At 48.6% G+C, this 18,244-nt stretch overlaps 1 protein-coding gene across 1 annotated transcript in view; it reads right to left on the reverse strand.

Annotated features, from left to right (window-relative positions):
- NPHP4 (nephrocystin 4) overlaps positions 1-18,244 on the reverse strand; it is a 139,537-nt gene that overhangs the window by 86,929 nt on the left and 34,364 nt on the right. Inside the window, exons 4-7 of the mRNA XM_058444381.1 lie at positions 15,193-15,348; positions 6,386-6,522; positions 1,856-2,037; positions 885-1,011 (exon numbers count right to left, since the gene is read on the reverse strand). Coding sequence (XP_058300364.1) covers positions 885-1,011; positions 1,856-2,037; positions 6,386-6,522; positions 15,193-15,348 — 602 coding nt within the window. The remainder of the gene's footprint in view (positions 1-884; positions 1,012-1,855; positions 2,038-6,385; positions 6,523-15,192; positions 15,349-18,244) is intronic.

The raw sequence follows: 18,244 nt of genomic DNA on the forward strand, positions 1-18,244 counted from the left end.
AAAAAAAAAAAAAAAAAAAAAAAGAACAGCAGGATTTGGGTTTTTCAAAGAATCTACATTAATATAAATGATGTCCACATATTTTATTTCTTTCAACTGAACCTATAAATTCTTACTCTTAGTGTTGTATAGGTATTTATAAAGTTCTCTATGAGAAACCATCTCTCACTTGTGCAAATTCAAGCTTTACCACACTACTGTCATATAAAAATACATTAAAATGGCCTCATTTTTCAAAATAATTACCGATTCAATAATCATGAATTAACGCTATTATGATACATGAAACTTACTGACCTATGCATTACTCCCAGCCAGCAGAATGCACCTGTGATTTGTGAACTAAGTATTTGGTCTTCATCCAGTTTCCTGGTGTACAACTCCTGAAACCCCCGGAATCTCCGAAGTGCTATCTTTTGTGTGCTAATGAGATGACCGTGGCTGGTAGCCCCTAGGTGGCTTCAGGATGGGGCTGCTCACAGAAAGACCAAGGCAGGGGGAGGAGAGTGACTGAAGGTTACATTGATCATCAATGGCTAATGTTTAATCAATCATGTCTACGTAATGAAGTTTTCATCAAAACCCAAAAGGACTGACTTCAGAGAGCTCTGGACAGCTGAACCCATGGAAGTGCCCAGAGGGCGGTGCCCAGGAGGGCATGGGAGCTCCAAGTCCTTCCCACATTCTTTGCCCTCTCCATCTCGTCTGTATCCTTTGTAACATTCCTTACAATCAGCTGGTAAATGTCAGTAAAGTGATTTTTACTTATTATTTATAATAATCATGCCTGTTTTTAATGGAAAAAGCATTCATGCCCACTATATTTATCCTCACACACAGAGTTCATCACCAGAAGAAACTGAGTGCAAAAGAGCTGTTCTTACATTGCCGTCCACTCTTGCAGGGCTGCTGAACACGTACTCCAGCTGGAAGACGACCGCAAATGCAGGGTGGCCGACCATCTCCGGGAGGCGGAGGCGGCTTCTCAAAACCAGAGCTTGGCTCCCGGAGCTGGGTCAGAAACACAAACCGGGGGCGCATTAGAGCTCGGGCTCCCATGTCTCCCGCGTCCACGTCGACCACTGTCAGCAACAGCCAAGGGGACACCCTGGGGAACACAGGGGTGCTGCTGCCACGGCAAGTCCACCATGTAACACTGCATGCTCTTCCAAATGATTTGGAAATTCACCAAACCATTGCTTTTTAAGAATTGGGGGTCTCACTTGGCTGCCATGACTGGTCTCAAACTCCTGAGCTCAAGCAATCCTCCCGCCTCAGCCTCTCATTGCTCTTTCAACGCCTTTTCCAAATTACCAAAGCTTGCCTGCAGGCCTGATACGGCCAAGTTACCAGGAAATACCACAGAGGAGGGAGGCTCCTTCCTCAAGGCTGGCCTATGGCAGAGGACACCTGGCCTCTGCCTGGCACCATGAGAGAGGAAAGGCATGATGCCCTGCAGTGATGTCTGTGACACCTGATTTGGGAAGCACTGGATTAAACAGAGCAGCAGGTCTAGCTGCTGCCCCGACTCTCCGTCCTGTGAGAAACTAATCACAGCGCACGCCTAGAAGGCAGCATGCAAGGCCTTCACAGACCCTCAGCAGCCGCAGCTGGAAGCATCCATAATGCTAACCCCCAAATTGTCAGAGCACAAAAGGAAAAAAAAGAGGGGGAGGGCTTTTTCCGAACTTCCAACTCCAAGGTTTGTTCCTAATAGGCACAACTTCCAAGAGGAAAGAAACACAAGGAAGAACTCCCGCGTGGGTGAGTCAACACCTGACATGCACAAATGACCTCATTTCATCGTGATCCCTTGCACATCCCCACCCCTCCCTGGGGACCCAAGAGACAATACCTGGTCTTGGAAGAGGAGACCACTTTCCTGCTGAAGCTGGCTGAGCGCGTCAAGGCCACATCCATCTCAGGCACCAGTACAACGACCTGCGGCCTCTGCACGAAGCCCAGACCGTTGTGCACGCCCACACGCAGGCGCCGCTCCAGGATCTCCAGGGCACCACTGTCCAGTGGGCCACATCCCTGGAAGAGGCACAGAAGGAATGAGCCCTGGCACAGACGGGAAGAGGGAGCTCGCCAGAAGTCCCTGGGGGAGGTGAGCAGAGAGAAGAAACTGGAGCAGAAGTTGCAGATAACTGCAGATCGGATGATGCTTAGTCAAGATGAGTGCAAGCAAATGACAGATACAGCACCCAATCCCAGCCACTGGCCTTGGGGCACTGCCCGGGGAGTTTTGGCATTTCCGACACAGCATGATCCTCTCAGCAATGCACACCCTCAGATGCCTCAATCCCCAAACCCCAACACTAGCTTTCCAAAGCTGAGCTGACCATTCTCAAGATGCAGCAAACTCGTATTTGGTTCCTTCGAGACTCCTCCAAGGTCCCATAGCCCACTTCCCCGGAGCCCCCCTTTCCCAGAGGCTGCTTCCCCAGAGCCCACTTCGCTGGGGCCCAGTTCCCTGGACGATGATGGAGAGGTGCTCAGAAGCAGAGCTCATCACATTTCAACTCTGTCTACCCAGAGACCTGAGACTGGGTGTACAAAGGGAAATACGTTTAGGCACTAAGTCATAAACCAATAAAAACAGAATCTGCCCCAAAGTGGTCATTCGATATTAAAGTGTTTCATCTTAACAAAAATGTACAGGCACTATAACAAATGAACAAAGATATTCCCCCGGCTATTAGTGTTTATTAAATTATGTGATCTTTGCAAAATGATCCTCAAATTTTCAAGTTTTCTTTACTGTCCATTAATCAAGCTGAACAGACCTAAATTCAGCCTATTAGTCTTTGGATAACGAAAATAAAACTATGCAGATAACTGAGTATCTGCCAGCTGGATTGGAACAAAAATACAAAGATAGTAAAAATACACAATAAAGTGATTTTTATGAGACTGTATAAAATTCAACGATGACATTCCTCAAACAACTCTACCCTCACACAATCCGCCCTGAAAAATGAGAAAACTGCAGGAACTACACCAAGGAAACGGTCATGTTGCTGTTTCAATCCTATTTTCTGCTTTGTGTTTACATAAGACCATATTATGTAGAACTGCATTTTCAAGAATGGGTACGGAGCAAACAAGTCCAGCTCATTCACACACACACACACACACACACACACACACACACACACACACACAACTTGCTAACTTCATAGACTACTAGGATGAGCACCTGAATCATGCATTCTCACAACTAAATATTACAGCCCTACTATGTGCCAAACCCCGTTCATGCACATCATGTGTCATGGTAAACAAAACAAAGTCCCTGTCCCGGTGACACAAACACTCACCGCAGGAGAGCGACAATAACAGATAAGAAGGCCAGCTGCTCCCAGGAAGGGCTGAGCACCCAGGAGGAACGCGGGGTGACGGCTAGAGAAACGGTGGCAAGGGCGGGGAACAGCATCCCTGCAGGACAGTCAGGGGACCCCGTCCAGACCTGAAGCCAGAGGGGAAACACGCAGAGATGTGCAGGAAGAACATTCAGGAAAGTCAGCTACATGCTCCAGGACCCACGCAGGGACAAGCATGAGTCCGAGGCCGCCCAGGCGGAGGCATGCCTGAATCCAGGACTGCAAAACAGGCCCAGGAAGCAGCACACAGTGAAGTAGGGAAACCAGCAAAGACCAAACCATGCCCAGGAGACAGCACATAGTGAGGCAGGGGAAACCGGCAAAGACCAAACCACATGCATCTTGGAGGACCAGGAGCCTAGGTGTCAGTCCAGGGGCAATGAGAAGCCAGCAGCAGGCTTTAAACACAGAAGAAAAATGGCTGAATTTATGTTTTTACCCTTGATCTTACCCAAAAGGCCAAGAAGCGATGAATTTATATTTTTAAAAGACCTCTTTGACTGCTGAGTGAAAAAAATGTTCTCTGGGACTCTCTGGGACTTTCAAGTGAACATGACAGGGACACTTCCTCAGAAAATTTCCTTCCCCCAATACCTAAGGAGCAAAATATGCCACCAATCAAGGATGGCAGCCTGACAGACTGCACCAGCCTTCAGGACCTGGTGCCACGGCAGGACCCAAGCCTCGAAGGTCAAAGGGAGGAGGGCAGGCACTGTGCCCAACTCTGCCTCCACCCCCAGGAGCTATGGCCGAGTTGGCAAAATCCTGGGAATTCCACCAAACCCTCATGGTAAAGGACTCATTCGCAGCTCCAGGTAAGGGATCTTTAAAGCCATACCCTTTGTCCTGTAACCTAGAGTCCCCTACCTCTCTGATTCTGGACTTGGCCAGTGACCTGCTTTGGCCAATGGGAGAGTAACAAATTTAATCCAAAAAGAGGTTTGAAAATGTCTGCGCATTTCCACCTCCTCTCTTAAACATCTGCCTCCATGAAAGCAAGCCCAGACTGGCTGCCACAGGAGAGGCCACAGGAGCCACGCCATCCCAACCAAGGTCATCCTAGACCAGCAGCCCCCAGCGGACCAGCCAGCTCGTTGCAAGCCCATGAGGATTTTCAAAAAAAGTCCCTTTTACTTCCTGCTCGAGATTCTACTAAAAGTCAGGATATACATGGAAGAATGCTCAGCCCCAACCTGAAAATAGCCCAAAAGTCCATCAACAGTAGAATGGATTCATAAATCCTGGTGCCCTCACACGGACAACCATCCAGCAAAGAAAGTGAGCAAATGGAGCCACAGCCACTGCAGACAGCCTCCCACGGGAGCACGGTCTTGAGCAAAAGCAGCAAAACAAAACAGAAGAAAAAAGTACGACTTCATTTAAAGATAGGTCAAAAGCAGGCAAGCCTATATTGTTCAGAGATGCATTGATAGGCGGTAAAACCAGAACAGAAAGCCAAGACGTGATTAGCACAAAGGCCTGAGGGAATGGGCGGGGAGGAAGGTGCAGCTGGAGGAGACCCGCGGGGCTCTGAGGGTGCCTCTGTGGGTGCCGGGCCCAAGGCCTCCCTCTGCCATCCTTCCTTGTGTCGCGCACACAATTGCATTCTGTGCACTTCTGTGGGACTCATCATGAAAAGGGTGTGACATGAAGAGGACTCGATGCAATAGCAAGATGTTACCCACACCAGTCTCTTGGCTCTCTGCAACTAAAGTTTCTTTCTCCTTGTTTCTGAAGTTGAAAGTGAAGACTCTCTCTCGTTCTAGGAGGGGGAACAAGGAGTGGTTTGCCCACAACCCAGGTCTGAGGGCCCCTCCTTCCAGAGCTGCGAGCAGCCAGGGCTGACCCCTCTTCTCCCCACTCCATCTGGTGACCATCAGCGAAGGCGCGGGCAAGGGGGCTGAGCCCAGGGCCCCAGCAGAACCAGGCAATCTCCGTCCCACATGCCTGCTCCCACTGCTGCTGGGGACAGAAGAGCCAGGGCGGACAGACCTCATTCCAACACTATTTGTGACACTTCGTCAGGCCCAATTTTTCTAGACCAAGGACAGATTATTGCCTAGAAAACATAAGCAGTCCCCAAACCTGCAAAGGCTTTCCCAAGTCTTGTCTGGCATACAAACAAGCTTCTACACAGAAAATCAAAGAGAACTTTTGCTGTCAGAGGTGACAGGAGCTCTCGAAACAACCTCCCTGGCCCTGGTGTTTTACAGCTTGCAAGCCAGGGCATCGCTGGGACGAGGCCGGAGAGGAAACCCCAGCGCATGCTGCATACTAGGCAGGCTGAGCTCCACGCACCCGCACGACGTGGACATCCCTCCCGGGGGCCACAGGCAAACAGGCTCAAAAGCCTCTGCCTAAGAGACGGGCAAGCCCTCCAGACGCCCTGCCAGGCCACCTGGACAAACCCATACACTGAAAAGCGACAGACAGAAACAGCAGGGAGTATGAACAGGCTCTCAGTGACCAGAACACAATGACGTGTGACACGGGCAGGCCGAGGGGACGGTGAGTCTGGAGGCGCCTTCCCAGGGGCCCAAGGTGGGTGAGATGACTGAGGCTTCCAGCCACCTCCGGAAATGAGCCCCATGTCCCCGCCGACGTCCTCTGAACATGGGAAGGGTTCTATGGGTTTCCCTATGCTCATCTGGTGACTTAGTTTACTTTAAATGAGGACTATTTCATGATCTACCAGAATTAACATTAACATCTCAGGCCAACAGCACCTTTGTCACTGTTCAAGTTAAAACAACAACTGGAGGCTCTGTGGGGGCCTTGGCTGTGGAGGAAAGGGGTCCCTAAAGGTCCAATTCAGCTCCAGAAAGAGGGGAAAAGACAGAACTACATCCTTAGGGCCACAGGGCCATCCTCAGCAGCATCAGATGCAGGATCTCCCCTGCCCTGCCCACCCCTACCCTGCCCCACCTCCTCCCTGCCCTACCTGGGCCCCACCCCTGCCTGGCCCCACCCTGCCCCCCATCACGCTTCTGACTCCACACCTCCTGGAAGTGGTCCTGGACGTGGAGCTCCAGCAGCTCTTCCTCAAACTTCTCGAGGGAGGGGTACAGGGTGAAGAATAAGTCGTCCAAGTGCCCCGTGATGGGCTTCTGGAGGCGAGGCTTTCGGAGAGCGTCGCCTGAAACAGCGAGGGTGCGAAAAGGATCATCCTTGGGAATAAAACACCCACTGGCAGCCACCGAGGGTGCCCACCCACCCCAGCCTCAGCGGGGCCTGCAGCAACGAAGGGTGCTCGGGACCCCCAGACAGAGCACAAGGCCCATGCCAAGCCTCCACAACAATAAAGCAAATGCAGATTTCATTAGCAGTCCCAAATCTACCCCAAACCTCCTCCAGGAACAGTTTTTTGTGTTGTTTTGTTTTTCATTTTTTGTTTGTTTTTTTGCTTTGTTTGTTTGTTTTGAGACGGAGTCTCGTTCTGTCGCCCAGGCTGGAGTGCAGTGGTCCGATCTCGGCTCACTGCAACCTCCGCCTCCCAGGTTCAAGGCATTCTTCTGCCTCAGCCTCCCGAGTAGCTGCGATTACAGGCAACCACCGTAACACCTGGCTAATTTTTGTATTTTTAGTAGAGACAGCGTTTCACCATATTGGCCGGGCTGGTCTCGAACTCCTGACCTTGTGATCTGCCTGCCTTGGCCTCCCAAAGTGCTGAGATTACAGGCGTGAGCCGCCACACCTGGCCCAGGAACAGTTTTTATAACTCGACAACTCAAAGAACACAGATCGGAGAAGGCAAAGTGACACGTGCGGCCCTGCAGCCTGCTGCCCTGCATGGCTTCCCTCCTCTCTCTCCAGCAGGAACACGGCCAGCCACGCTGCTCCTTACTTTACTGCGTTACCTTGAAGCATCTGCAAACACACTGAGCAGGCATGAGCCTGTCAAGGCAACCAGCAAAATACAGCCTGAACAGCACCACGAGAAAAGGGTCCCATCCAGAGGACAGTGGCCCCAGGGACCTAGCTCAGGGTCTTGTGCAGAGCAGGCCCATGAAAAACCTTGGCTGAGAGAGGGAAGGACCCTAGGCTGCCAGAGAGACTTCTCCACTTGCTCTAGAGCAAAGGCTCATCCAGGAGGAGGAAGGATGAGCTTCCCAACCTACACACACCCATGGACTCTGCCCCTTCTTTCTCCACCACTGTCATCTTCTTCTGGTCCTAGCTCCATCTCTTTCTATATTTTAACGATCTTTTACTTATGTAGATATGTAGATTTTTAAAACCTAATTTAAAGTTGGAAAAAAAAAGAAAACACTGAGGTAATACTCTATGCTGATGAAACTGCCATCAAAAGAGCACTCTACTATCCTGCTGAAGTCAGGATTGCCTTTGCCTTTGAGTATGTCAAAAGCTTTAAAATATCACTTTCTGCCCCAGTAATTCCACTTTTTGAACTTATTCAGCGAAAATAATCAAAGAAGCAAAGATTTATGTGCAAGAATATTTATTGAAACTTAATTATAATAGAGAAAAATCGAAAAAACCAAATGTTCAATAGTGGAATGTTCACTAAACTATTATTCATTCCTGCTGAATAAGAACAAAAAAAACATACTGTCAAAGATTTAATAAATTGAGAAATAATCATAATATTGTAAGTGAAAAGAATAGTAACATATAAAACTATTATTATTCCATTTGATAGCAATGGTATTTAAAAGTATGTGCACTTACATGTATACATGTATATATGCAGGCAGTAATTGTGGATTATTTTCTGTATAGTTTTCTATATTGTCCCCATCACAAACTCACATTAGGTTTGCCCAATGGAACAGAATAGAGATTCCAGAAATAAATTCATGCCACCTACAGCCAACTGATTTTTAAAGAGGTGCCAAGAACACACACTGGGGAAAAGACAGTCTCTTCAATAAATGGTGCTGGACAAACTGGACACCCACATGCAGAAGAATGAGATGAGACGCCCTACCCCTCTCCATATATAAAAGTCAACTCAAAATAGATTGAAGACTTAAATGTAAAACCTGAAACTATGAAACTACTAGAAGAAAATGGAAGAAGTGCTTCGTAACACTGGGCTGAGTAAGGATTTTTTAAAGTAACATTGGGCTGTGTAAGGATTCTTTTTAAATAAAACCGTAAAAGCACAGGCAACAAAAGCAAAAAGAAACAAATGGATTATATCAAAATAAAAAGATCTTACATAATAAAGGAAACAATTAACCGAGTGAAGAGATAACCTGCACAATGGGAGAAAATATTTGTAACTATATATCTAACAAGGGGTTAATATCCAGAATACATAAGGAATTTAAGCAACTCAACAAAAAAAAAAAAAAAAAAAAAAAACCTAGTAGCTTGATTTTAAAATAGGCAAAAGGCCTTAACAGACAATTCTCAAAAGAAGACGTTCGAATAGCCTGTAGACACATGAAATGATGCTCAGCCTCACTAGTCATCAGGGAAATGAAAATTAAAACCACAATGAGATACCACCTCACTTCAGCGAGAATGGCCACCATCAACAAGATAAAAGAAAATAAGGGTTGGTGAGGATATGGAGAAAAGGGAACACCTATACAATGTGGGTAGGATTGCAAATTAGAACGGCCACTATGGAAAACTAGACAGAGGTTCCTCAAAACGTTGAAAATAGAATTCCCATATAATTCAGCAACGCTACTACTGAGTCTGTAATATCCAAAGGAAATGGAATCAGTATGTCAAACAGATGTGGCCACGCCCATGTTTACTGCAGCACTATTCACAACAGTGGAGACACAGAGTCAACCCAGGTGTTCATCAACAGATGAATGCATAACAAAAAGTAGTGTATCTACACAATGGAGTACTTACGCAACCATGATAAAAGAATGAAGTCCTGTCGCTTGTGACAACACAACATGAATGGACCTAGCCGACATCAAGGTTAAGTGGAATAAGCCAAGCACAGAAAGACAAATACCACATGATCTCACTCATATGTGGGAGCTCAAAAAGAAGAGTTGGTACCATAGAAGCAGAGCACAGAACAGTGGTTACCAGAGACTGAGGAGGGGAGGGAGATGTTGTCAAGGGGTCATGGTACAAGTTACCATCTAAATTCTGCTGTTCCTGCACAGCAGGGTAATGATGGTTACCAGTAAGTTACCGTAAAATACAAAAGAGCTAGAAGAGCAGCTTCTGAATGGCCTGACCACACAGAAATGATGAGTGTGGGAGATCACGGTCCCGCTAGTACTCTCATTTGATCTACTCTACAACACATATGTGTACTGAAACATCAAACTGTTCCCCATAAATATATACAATTACAGTAAGCCAAGAAAAATTTTAACAGAATGTTTCAAAAAGCTGGGGGGATGGGGAGGGATGACATAAACTAAAATAACGGAGGACAAAGGCCATTTCCCAGACCAACTTCCTTTAGGAAAGATCACTTGTGTGCCATGGGTGCCCCATCTCAAGAGGCAGAAACTCAGTGGAGGGATCAGGGTTACCAGGCATCTGGGATGGGGCAGAAGTCAGTGCTCCTGGAAGTGGCCGAGGCTGGGAAGGAAACAGGTTCTGTGTGGCCACCCCATGACCAGGGCACACACGCACCCCCAGGCCCAACAGCCATTCCAATAGCTGTGACCCTGGTCTACACAGAGAGCTGAAGATGCAAGTCCCATGCACAGGAAGTCATCAGGGGAGGAAAGATGGGTTCCCACCAGGACAGCCAGACTGAGGAGCTACATCTGCAGTGAGTAGAACCTTCCAGATTCTGGAGGGCCCAGGGAAGCCAGACAAGCTTGGGTATCCTCATTCAGCCAGCTTGGCAGGCCACGTCTTGCAAGCATCACGGGCTCTGGAGTAAAGCACCTCAGCCCAAGCCGGGCTCAGCCACCAAGTTACTCTGTGACCTTCGAGAGGCCAGGCCTGAACAAAAACATAGCTGGGCCTGGTGCTAAATGTTGCCTTCACACATCTGAAGGGCTAGCAAAAGGCAAACAGATCAGACCTCCCAGGACGCTCTATTGTAGGAGGCTTGGATCTGGGCTGAATTTAAGACACAACTTTCATGATGAAAACACTAGTACTTTACCAAACCATCTCATTTTCTCCCCAAATACATCTTTATGAGCAGGCCCTATTATTGTCCCCATTTTATAAAGGAAAAACAAAAGCAAAGACTTGGAGAGGCTGGGAAACCTGCCCTGAGCTCACATGGTGGCTAGACATGGAGCAGACACCCACCACAGGTCTGTCAGCCTCCAGCATAACCCAACAAGCATCCTTTTACTATCTGAAATCATTCATTCTTTCACTCACTCATTCAACTAACCAACCAACACCAGCAACCAAGACAGACACGAACCCCACCATGGCAGAAGTGACCCCCAATGCAGTGGAGGCGTTCTGCCCTTCATGCTCTGTAGCTTGGCCTACCTTTAATTTATCTGTTGCCAAGTCTCTGGCTAGGAATGGAATTCCCAATAACAGCATTCTCCTATGGAAAAACACACCCCACTCTACAACAATCCATTTTATTCTGGGACCCCCACAAGCACACTACAGAGAAAATAGGGGTTGGCAGCAAACCCTTCACAAGCAAGAACCCCCTTCCCACTGACATCCATTGGAGAGCCCCTGAGATTCCCCTAGGCCCTAACAGGCTCCCACAGACGACAGCCTCCCGGGGACATAGCTCTTCTGCTAAGGATATTTAATTCACCAGAATGCACCTCAAAAAACAAGAACACTGTAATAGTGGCAGTAGAATGAAAACTAAATTTAGGAATGATTTAAGCAGGACTGAAAATGACTTTGAGCTAGTCCAGGTTTACTCTAAAACACCTTCTATTGCCTTTGGTGACTGTGGTTAGATTTGAGGTCTGCCCTTACCAAAATCCATTCAAGAGAGACCTATGACCTACCTCCTAAGAGTGCAATGCGACATCCTCAGCACCCAGCCCAGGGCCTGCTTCACAGTGTCTACTCAATAAATATTTGTTGAATAAATCAATGAATAAATGAATGAATTAGTGAATATGTAAAAAGTATACACCAAACTATAAGCAGTGGTTTTCTCCACGGAGTTAAGACTAGAAGGGAAGACTTTCAGTTTTTACTAAATGTATTGTATACACATGAACTTTGTCGTTTTAAAATGGTCTTTAGCATTGTATAAAAGGGGCACACAACAGACAAGCTGCATCGGCACTGGCCAGGAACAGCCATCAGAAAGCAGCCTCAAGGCCAGGCACAGTGGCACATGTCTGTAATCCCAGCACTTTGGGAAGCCAAGGCAGGTGGATTTCTTGATGGTTGAGCTCAGGAGTTTGAGACCAGCCTGGGCAACACGGAGAAACCCTGTCTCTACAAAACATACAAAAATTAGCTAGAGGCCAGGCGCCACAGCTCACGCCTGTAATCCCAGCACTTTGGGAAGCCGAGGTGGTTGGATCACCTGAGGTCAGGAGTTCAAGACCAGCCTGGCCAACGTGGTGAAACCCCATTTCTACTGAAAATACAAAAATTAGCCGGGCATGGCGGTGAACGTTTGTAATCCCAGCTATTCGGGACGCTGAGGGAGGAGGATCACTTGAACATAGAAGGTGGAGGTTGTAGTGAGCCAAGGTTGTGCCACTTCACTCCTGCCTGGGCGACAGATCAAGACTGTCTCAAAAAAAAAAAAAATTAGCCAGGCATGGCAGCACACGCCTATAGTCCTTACTACTCAGGAGGCTGAGGTGGGAGAATGACTTGAGCATGGGAGGCGGAGTTTGCAGTGAGCCAAGATTGTGCCATTGCACTCCAGCCTGAAGAAGAGCCAGACCCTGTCTCCAAAAAAAAAAAAAAAAAAAAAAAAAGAATGAGAGAAAAATCTGGCTGTCATTATATATACAATTGAAAAAGTTTAAGAAGTAAAATAAAAAGAAAGTAGTCTCAGGGCCCACACGGCACTGGCACCCCAAACACAACAGAAAGGCTGGGCAAATTGTGTTTCTCTCCTAAAACAACTCCAGGAGTAGGGGCGGGGGCGGGCGGCAGGTGTTGCTGAGATACCTATCCTTTCTCTCCGAAGGGCACATGCAGCCCTTAACTGGTGGAGTCAGTCAGTCCACCTCCCTCCCTCCCTCCCTCCGGACACCATGGCATGTGCTCGTCCTGCCCTCAGATTCCCTGCTCGCTCGATTTTCAACACCAGCAGCATAAAATGTCATTCATTTTGCAATGTTCTAGGCACTGACAGCATTCATTCGGCGCCTTGGTGATGGGCCGGCTGCGGCGCTGCTCCACACCTGGAAGGCCGACTTGAGGCCAACAGGCCAGACCTCTTCCGAAGCATGGCCTTTAAGAATGAGGAGCAGGAATCATGCACCCCAGGTTCAACCTCTTTAATCCAAAACTCTGTCTCCTATCTTGTGGCCCCCTTGGCCCCAGCTGGATACAAGACACTAGGAACAAAACCAGGCCTGTCCTCTTGGGGCACCACGGCTTCTCATTTGCAGTACTAGTCATGAGGCTGAGCCAGTCCAGTGACCTGCAGGTAATTCTGTCGGTCTGCAGTTCTACTGACACCCACGGGCAAATCCTAAAGTGATGACTACCCCTCCGGCTCCAAGACTCCCAGGTGGTAAGACTGACACAGCTGACTTGAAAGCAGCACACAGCTAGTCCCAAGATCAGTATCCACCAGGCAACATCTCACAGCTAGTCCCAAGATCACTATCAACCGGATGACATCTCACAGCTAGTCCTGAAGATCAGTATCAACCAGGCGGTATCTCACAGCTAGTCCTGAAGATCAGTGTCTACGAGGCGACATCTCACAGCTACTCCCTAGATCAGTATCCACCAGGTGACATCTCACAGCTAGTCCCAAGATCAGTATCCACCAGGCAACATCTCACAGCTAGTCCCAGGATCAGTATCAACCAGGCAGCAGCACACAGCTAGTTCCAAGATCAGTATCAACCAGGCGGCAACTCACAGCTAGTCCTGATGAACAGTATCAAGCAGGCAACATCTCACAGCAGCGAATACAGGGCCCTCCCTGGCCAGCAGAGCAGGGGCCAGAAGGACAAGCCACAGACCAGGTCTCAGAGCCAGACACAGGTTTTCATGTTCTCTTTGCTCAACACAACAGCAGTGACAATGAGGCCTTCCCTCTGTCTCCTACTTCCTTTCAGAGAATTGCAGGCAGATTACAGGGGTAATAAGACACCCCGAAGCGGGCGTGGAGAGCACTTATAGCTCAGTGAGCCAGGACAGACCCAGACTGCAACTCCACACTTGCTCTTGTTCAGAGTTCATTCCTCTCTTCTCATTTCTCACCCTCTCCTCCCTGGAATGCTGGAAAAACAGTGACTTCACAATGATGATGTCCAAAATAGACCTATCGAAGAAATTAACTAACTCAGATAATAACATCTACACCCCAGCACCAACCACAATGCCTGTGAGACACACAGGGCTGTCATCGCCGACAACCAGGGACCCGTGGTGGAGTCGAGCTGCATCCTTTTCTTCAGGGTCCAGAATGAGCCAAACTCTCAGCACTGCACTGCTCTCGGTCCTCGCCCCTCACACACAAGGTCAAATCCTGCTCTTCCTGGAACCCAGCAGGGAGTCAGTCACCCAAGACACCCAAGGTTCTGGTGGTGCCAGGAAATCTCCAGCACACGACAGGTAGAAGGAGGTTGGTGTGTCCCTTCTCCTGGAGTCCTCAAGAAAGCCACACAAAAGTCTCCAGAAGTGCCTGGAAGAAGCATGCGGCCCAGGCCATGAGGATCGCCCAGCAGATTCCTACAGCAGAGCACACCCCCAACACTCCCATGGCTGCTGGGGTAGACCTAATTCCACCACCAGAGAATCAACTTCTGAAAACCACACCAAGACAGAGCCCTTGTCCTTTAACATGAATTTCAGTTTCCAAAAATCCTCAAGTCACTGCACACCCATGTTCACAGCAGCCAGAAGGTGGAAGCAACTCAAGTGTTAACTGATGAAACAATCGGCAGAACATGGTCCATCCATAGATCGGAATATCATCCAGCCTTAAGATGAAAAGGAAGGAAACTGGGACACACACTATAACATGGATGAGCCTCGAAAACATTCCGCTCAGAACTTTGAAGACATTTCACTCTCAGGATGAACTAACAGAGCAATTCCCCTCTCTTCCTAAAGAATGCCGGCCACTGAAGGACAAGGACTGCATGATCCCAGTACTATGAGGTCCCTAGAGTCATTGAAATCATGAAGACAGAAAGCGGAAGGGTGGCTGCCAGAGGCTAGGGGAGTAGGGAATAGGGAGTCAGTATGGAAAGGGACAGAGCTTCAGCCAGGGAAGAAGAAAGAGCTCGGGGATGGATGGTGCTGGTGGCTGCACTACAATGTGAATGTACTTATTGCCACTGAACTGTACATTTTAAAAGGGCTAAGATGGTCAATTTTATGTTATCCTTATTTTACCTTAATTTAAAAATCATCATCATCATCAGGTCACTGATGTGATGCTGTGTGGGTGAGATCCAGCCAGTGGTCTTCCTAGCTATGGTCACAGAGACTTGAACTCTGTCTCTCACGAAAGCATTTTCCCAACCAAAGCAGCCAGAAATGACTCGAAGGATGTGAGACACTACTTAGGAGGGAAACGGAAACTAGACTGCCATTCCATCCTCCTCCACCCACCACAACCCCAGCCAGGCCGTCCTGCTGAGCTGCAGAGGGGCGCTTGGCCCACACTGCCCCCAGAAGAGCCCAGTGCCTTCAAGGTTTCACTGTGAACTAGGACAGACTCACCTCACCAAGTGGAGAGAATCAAAGACGCCCTTACCAGATTCTCCATGAGCTGGAAGCAGGCCAGGGATCTGCTGCAGACCAGACACCAGAAGGTTCTCAGGAAGAAGGTGGAACGCAGGCTCCAGGGCCGGGTGTGGCTTCAGTGTGTACTGCAGGCTGCAGTTCTCAATGAGGGTCATGTGTTTGTTTTCTGGGGAAGAAAACACCAATGTGATCAACTGATAGCTGAAAGCAAAGGTGCTTCCAGTCAAACCAGCCAATAAACAAAGAATGTTAGAAACACCACAAACAGGAAAGGGACTTTTCTAGGGAGAGTGAAGTAGTGCTCTGTTCAGCCTCAAAGTGAAAGGCACTGATCTTTAATATCCTTCTCTGGTAAAGTTACAATGTAAAACATTTTTTGATTTTTTTGTTTTTCTTTTTTTTTGTTTTTAGAGACAGGGTGTCACTCTGTTTGCCCAGGCTGGAGAGCAGTGGTGTAATCATAGCTCCCTGGAGCCTCAAATTCCTGGGCTCAAGTGATCCTCCTACTTGGCCTCCCAAAGTGCTGGGATTACAGGCATGAGACACCACGCCTGGCCTGGAGGTGCAGTTTTTAATCCAACATAAAATCTCTCCCACCCACTACTTCCCTCAGTCTCCTGAGAGCACAGACAGGCATAGGCTATGCAGTTTCCCCAGGTCTTGCTGGTCCCTGCCATCAGAGGGGCCTGGAGGACACCCTGGCCCGAGGCCTGCCTGCCTTTGCGTATCAGCACTTGTATCCACCAAGCCCCAAAAGGAGCAGGGCAGCACTGGAGGGAGGCCAGCAGCATCAGAGACGGAGCCCTGTCCTCAGGGAGGTGCCACTTTCCTGGAGTGATGGCTAAGACCAAACACGTGGATACCCATAACGCACGGAAGAACTGGATCCGAATCACGGGACAGGTGTGGGTAAAGCACGAGGAGAAACGTGAGGAGGAAAAAGGGCATGAAGGAAAGACCCCGGAGAAATGACACCTGGGAGGAGCATGGTTACACCACAGGGCGGGCAGGCCCTGAAGGTGGAAGGAACAGCATCCCCAGAAACGGGGGTGCGGGGAGAGGCACACCCCCGAAACACAGGGCCTGGGCTGCCCTCCTCACATTCCCACCAAACGGCCAATCTTGCTCAGGCCTGATTTTTCTCCAGTGACAAGAAGTCCACCACTTCCCGAGGCACAGGGCATGCACGTGGTCTCAGGCGGCTCAAGTCCCAGCTGTGGCCGGGCCAGGGACAGCTGCTGAGAGTCACAAGTTCAGCTCATTCATATTCTGATTTCATAAAGAGCTAAATATGAACTACTGTATTATTAGAAAAAGAAATTTGTGAAAAACTAGGTCTGCCACAGTGGCTCACGCCCATAATTCCAGCACAGGTGGATCACCTGAGGTCAGGAGTTTGAGACCAGCCTGACCAACATGGTGAGACCCCATCTCTACTAAAAATACAAAAATTACCCAGGCATGGTGGTGCATGCCTGTAATCCCAGCTACTTGGGACGCTGAGGCAGGAGAATCGCTTGAACCTGGGAGGCAGAGGTTGCAGTGAGCCGAGATTGCATCACTGCAATCCAGCCTGGGTGACGGAGATTCCATCTCAAAATAAAAAAAAAAAAATTAGTGAAACACTATTTTTATAGTACCTAACCACTTCAAACATGGAATCTGCTTACTTTAAAACTTAAAATACTGCTAAAGGCATTTGACCTGAGTGGCTAGTCAGGAGTCACAACCTCTCCAGGGGGCGGGACACACAGGAGAAATAGGAAAAGACTCCAAATGCTCAGACCTCAGACCCAGCCACCCACTTCAGGATTTTGCCCTACGAATTCACGCACACGCTCAGGGGAAGGGCGGACACCCACTGCAACGGGGTTTCTAACCTTTTCTTTTTTTTTTTTTTTTTGAGACGGAATCTTGCTGTCACCCAGGCTGGAGTGCAGTGGCATGATCTCGGCTCACTGCAACCTCCGCCTCCCGAGTTCAAGCAATTCTCCTGCTTCAGCCTCCCCAGTTGCTGGGATTACAGGCACCCGCCCTCACACCCAGCTAATTTTTGTGTTTTTAGTAGAGACTGGGTTTCGCCATGTTGACCAGACTGGTCTCGAACTCCTGACCTCAGGTGATCCGCCTGCCTTGGCCTCCCAAAGTGCTGGGATTACAGGCGTGAGCCACCGCGCCTGGCCCAACCTCTTCTTACAGAACCACCTAAGGGTTGGGTATGCAGGTCTATTCAATCAATCATGATACATCAATTCCACGAAATACCACAGAGCTGTAAAAAGAGTGAGTGCTTTCTGTGTACTGATAGGAAACATTCTTCTAGACAAATTGTAAGGGAAGAAAGCAAGGTGTGCAACAGTAAGAAGAGGTCAAGAATCAGATGCAATACTGGACATGCGCATTAGCTTCTGTGTCCGTAAAACGACCCCGGAAGGGTCTGTTATCGGGGCAGCCCTGATGAAATAACAGCAAAAGTTCCTTTTTCTCACTGTTTTCCTTCAGTCCCTTTATCTATGGGTATAGCTGCTTTAAAGGAACCAGATGGCAGGGATGCCACCAGAGCTTCTTGACCCCTGACCAAATACCAGAGAGAGACAGAGCCCCACGAAACTGCTGTAAACTAGAACAGGTGAGCCCCAGTTGCCTTTAGACCATTAGCATATCATTCTAATGCTAAAGACCATTCTCCAAGAGAAGACTGCCACGTGTTCTGTACAAGCCATGCCTGGAGAAGCACGTGATGATCTGCGTCGGCGTGCCTGGAGTCCCACCCTCCCAGCCCGCACCGGGTCCTTCATCTCCATGCCTCCCACTGTCCAGGAAGAAGGTGCCTTTAAAGCAAGGGCTCCCTTCTCCACTCCCTGGCCAGTGAGTAAAACCTGACTACCTTTTCCAATTGGATATTCTTTCTTTGCAGCCAATACAAAGTGGGAAAAGAACTCAGTTCGCCAGTGACAGATCCACAAGAACCCAAAGAGAGAGGTTACCTGGTAGCAGGTGAAGGGATGGGGAAAGGAGACCTCACTCTGAACTTTTTATATGTATATATTTTATATATATAT

The sequence above is a fragment of the Hylobates moloch genome, unplaced genomic scaffold, assembly GCF_009828535.3.
Source record: "Hylobates moloch isolate HMO894 unplaced genomic scaffold, HMol_V3 SCAFFOLD_9, whole genome shotgun sequence".
Lineage (NCBI taxonomy): Eukaryota > Metazoa > Chordata > Mammalia > Primates > Hylobatidae > Hylobates > Hylobates moloch.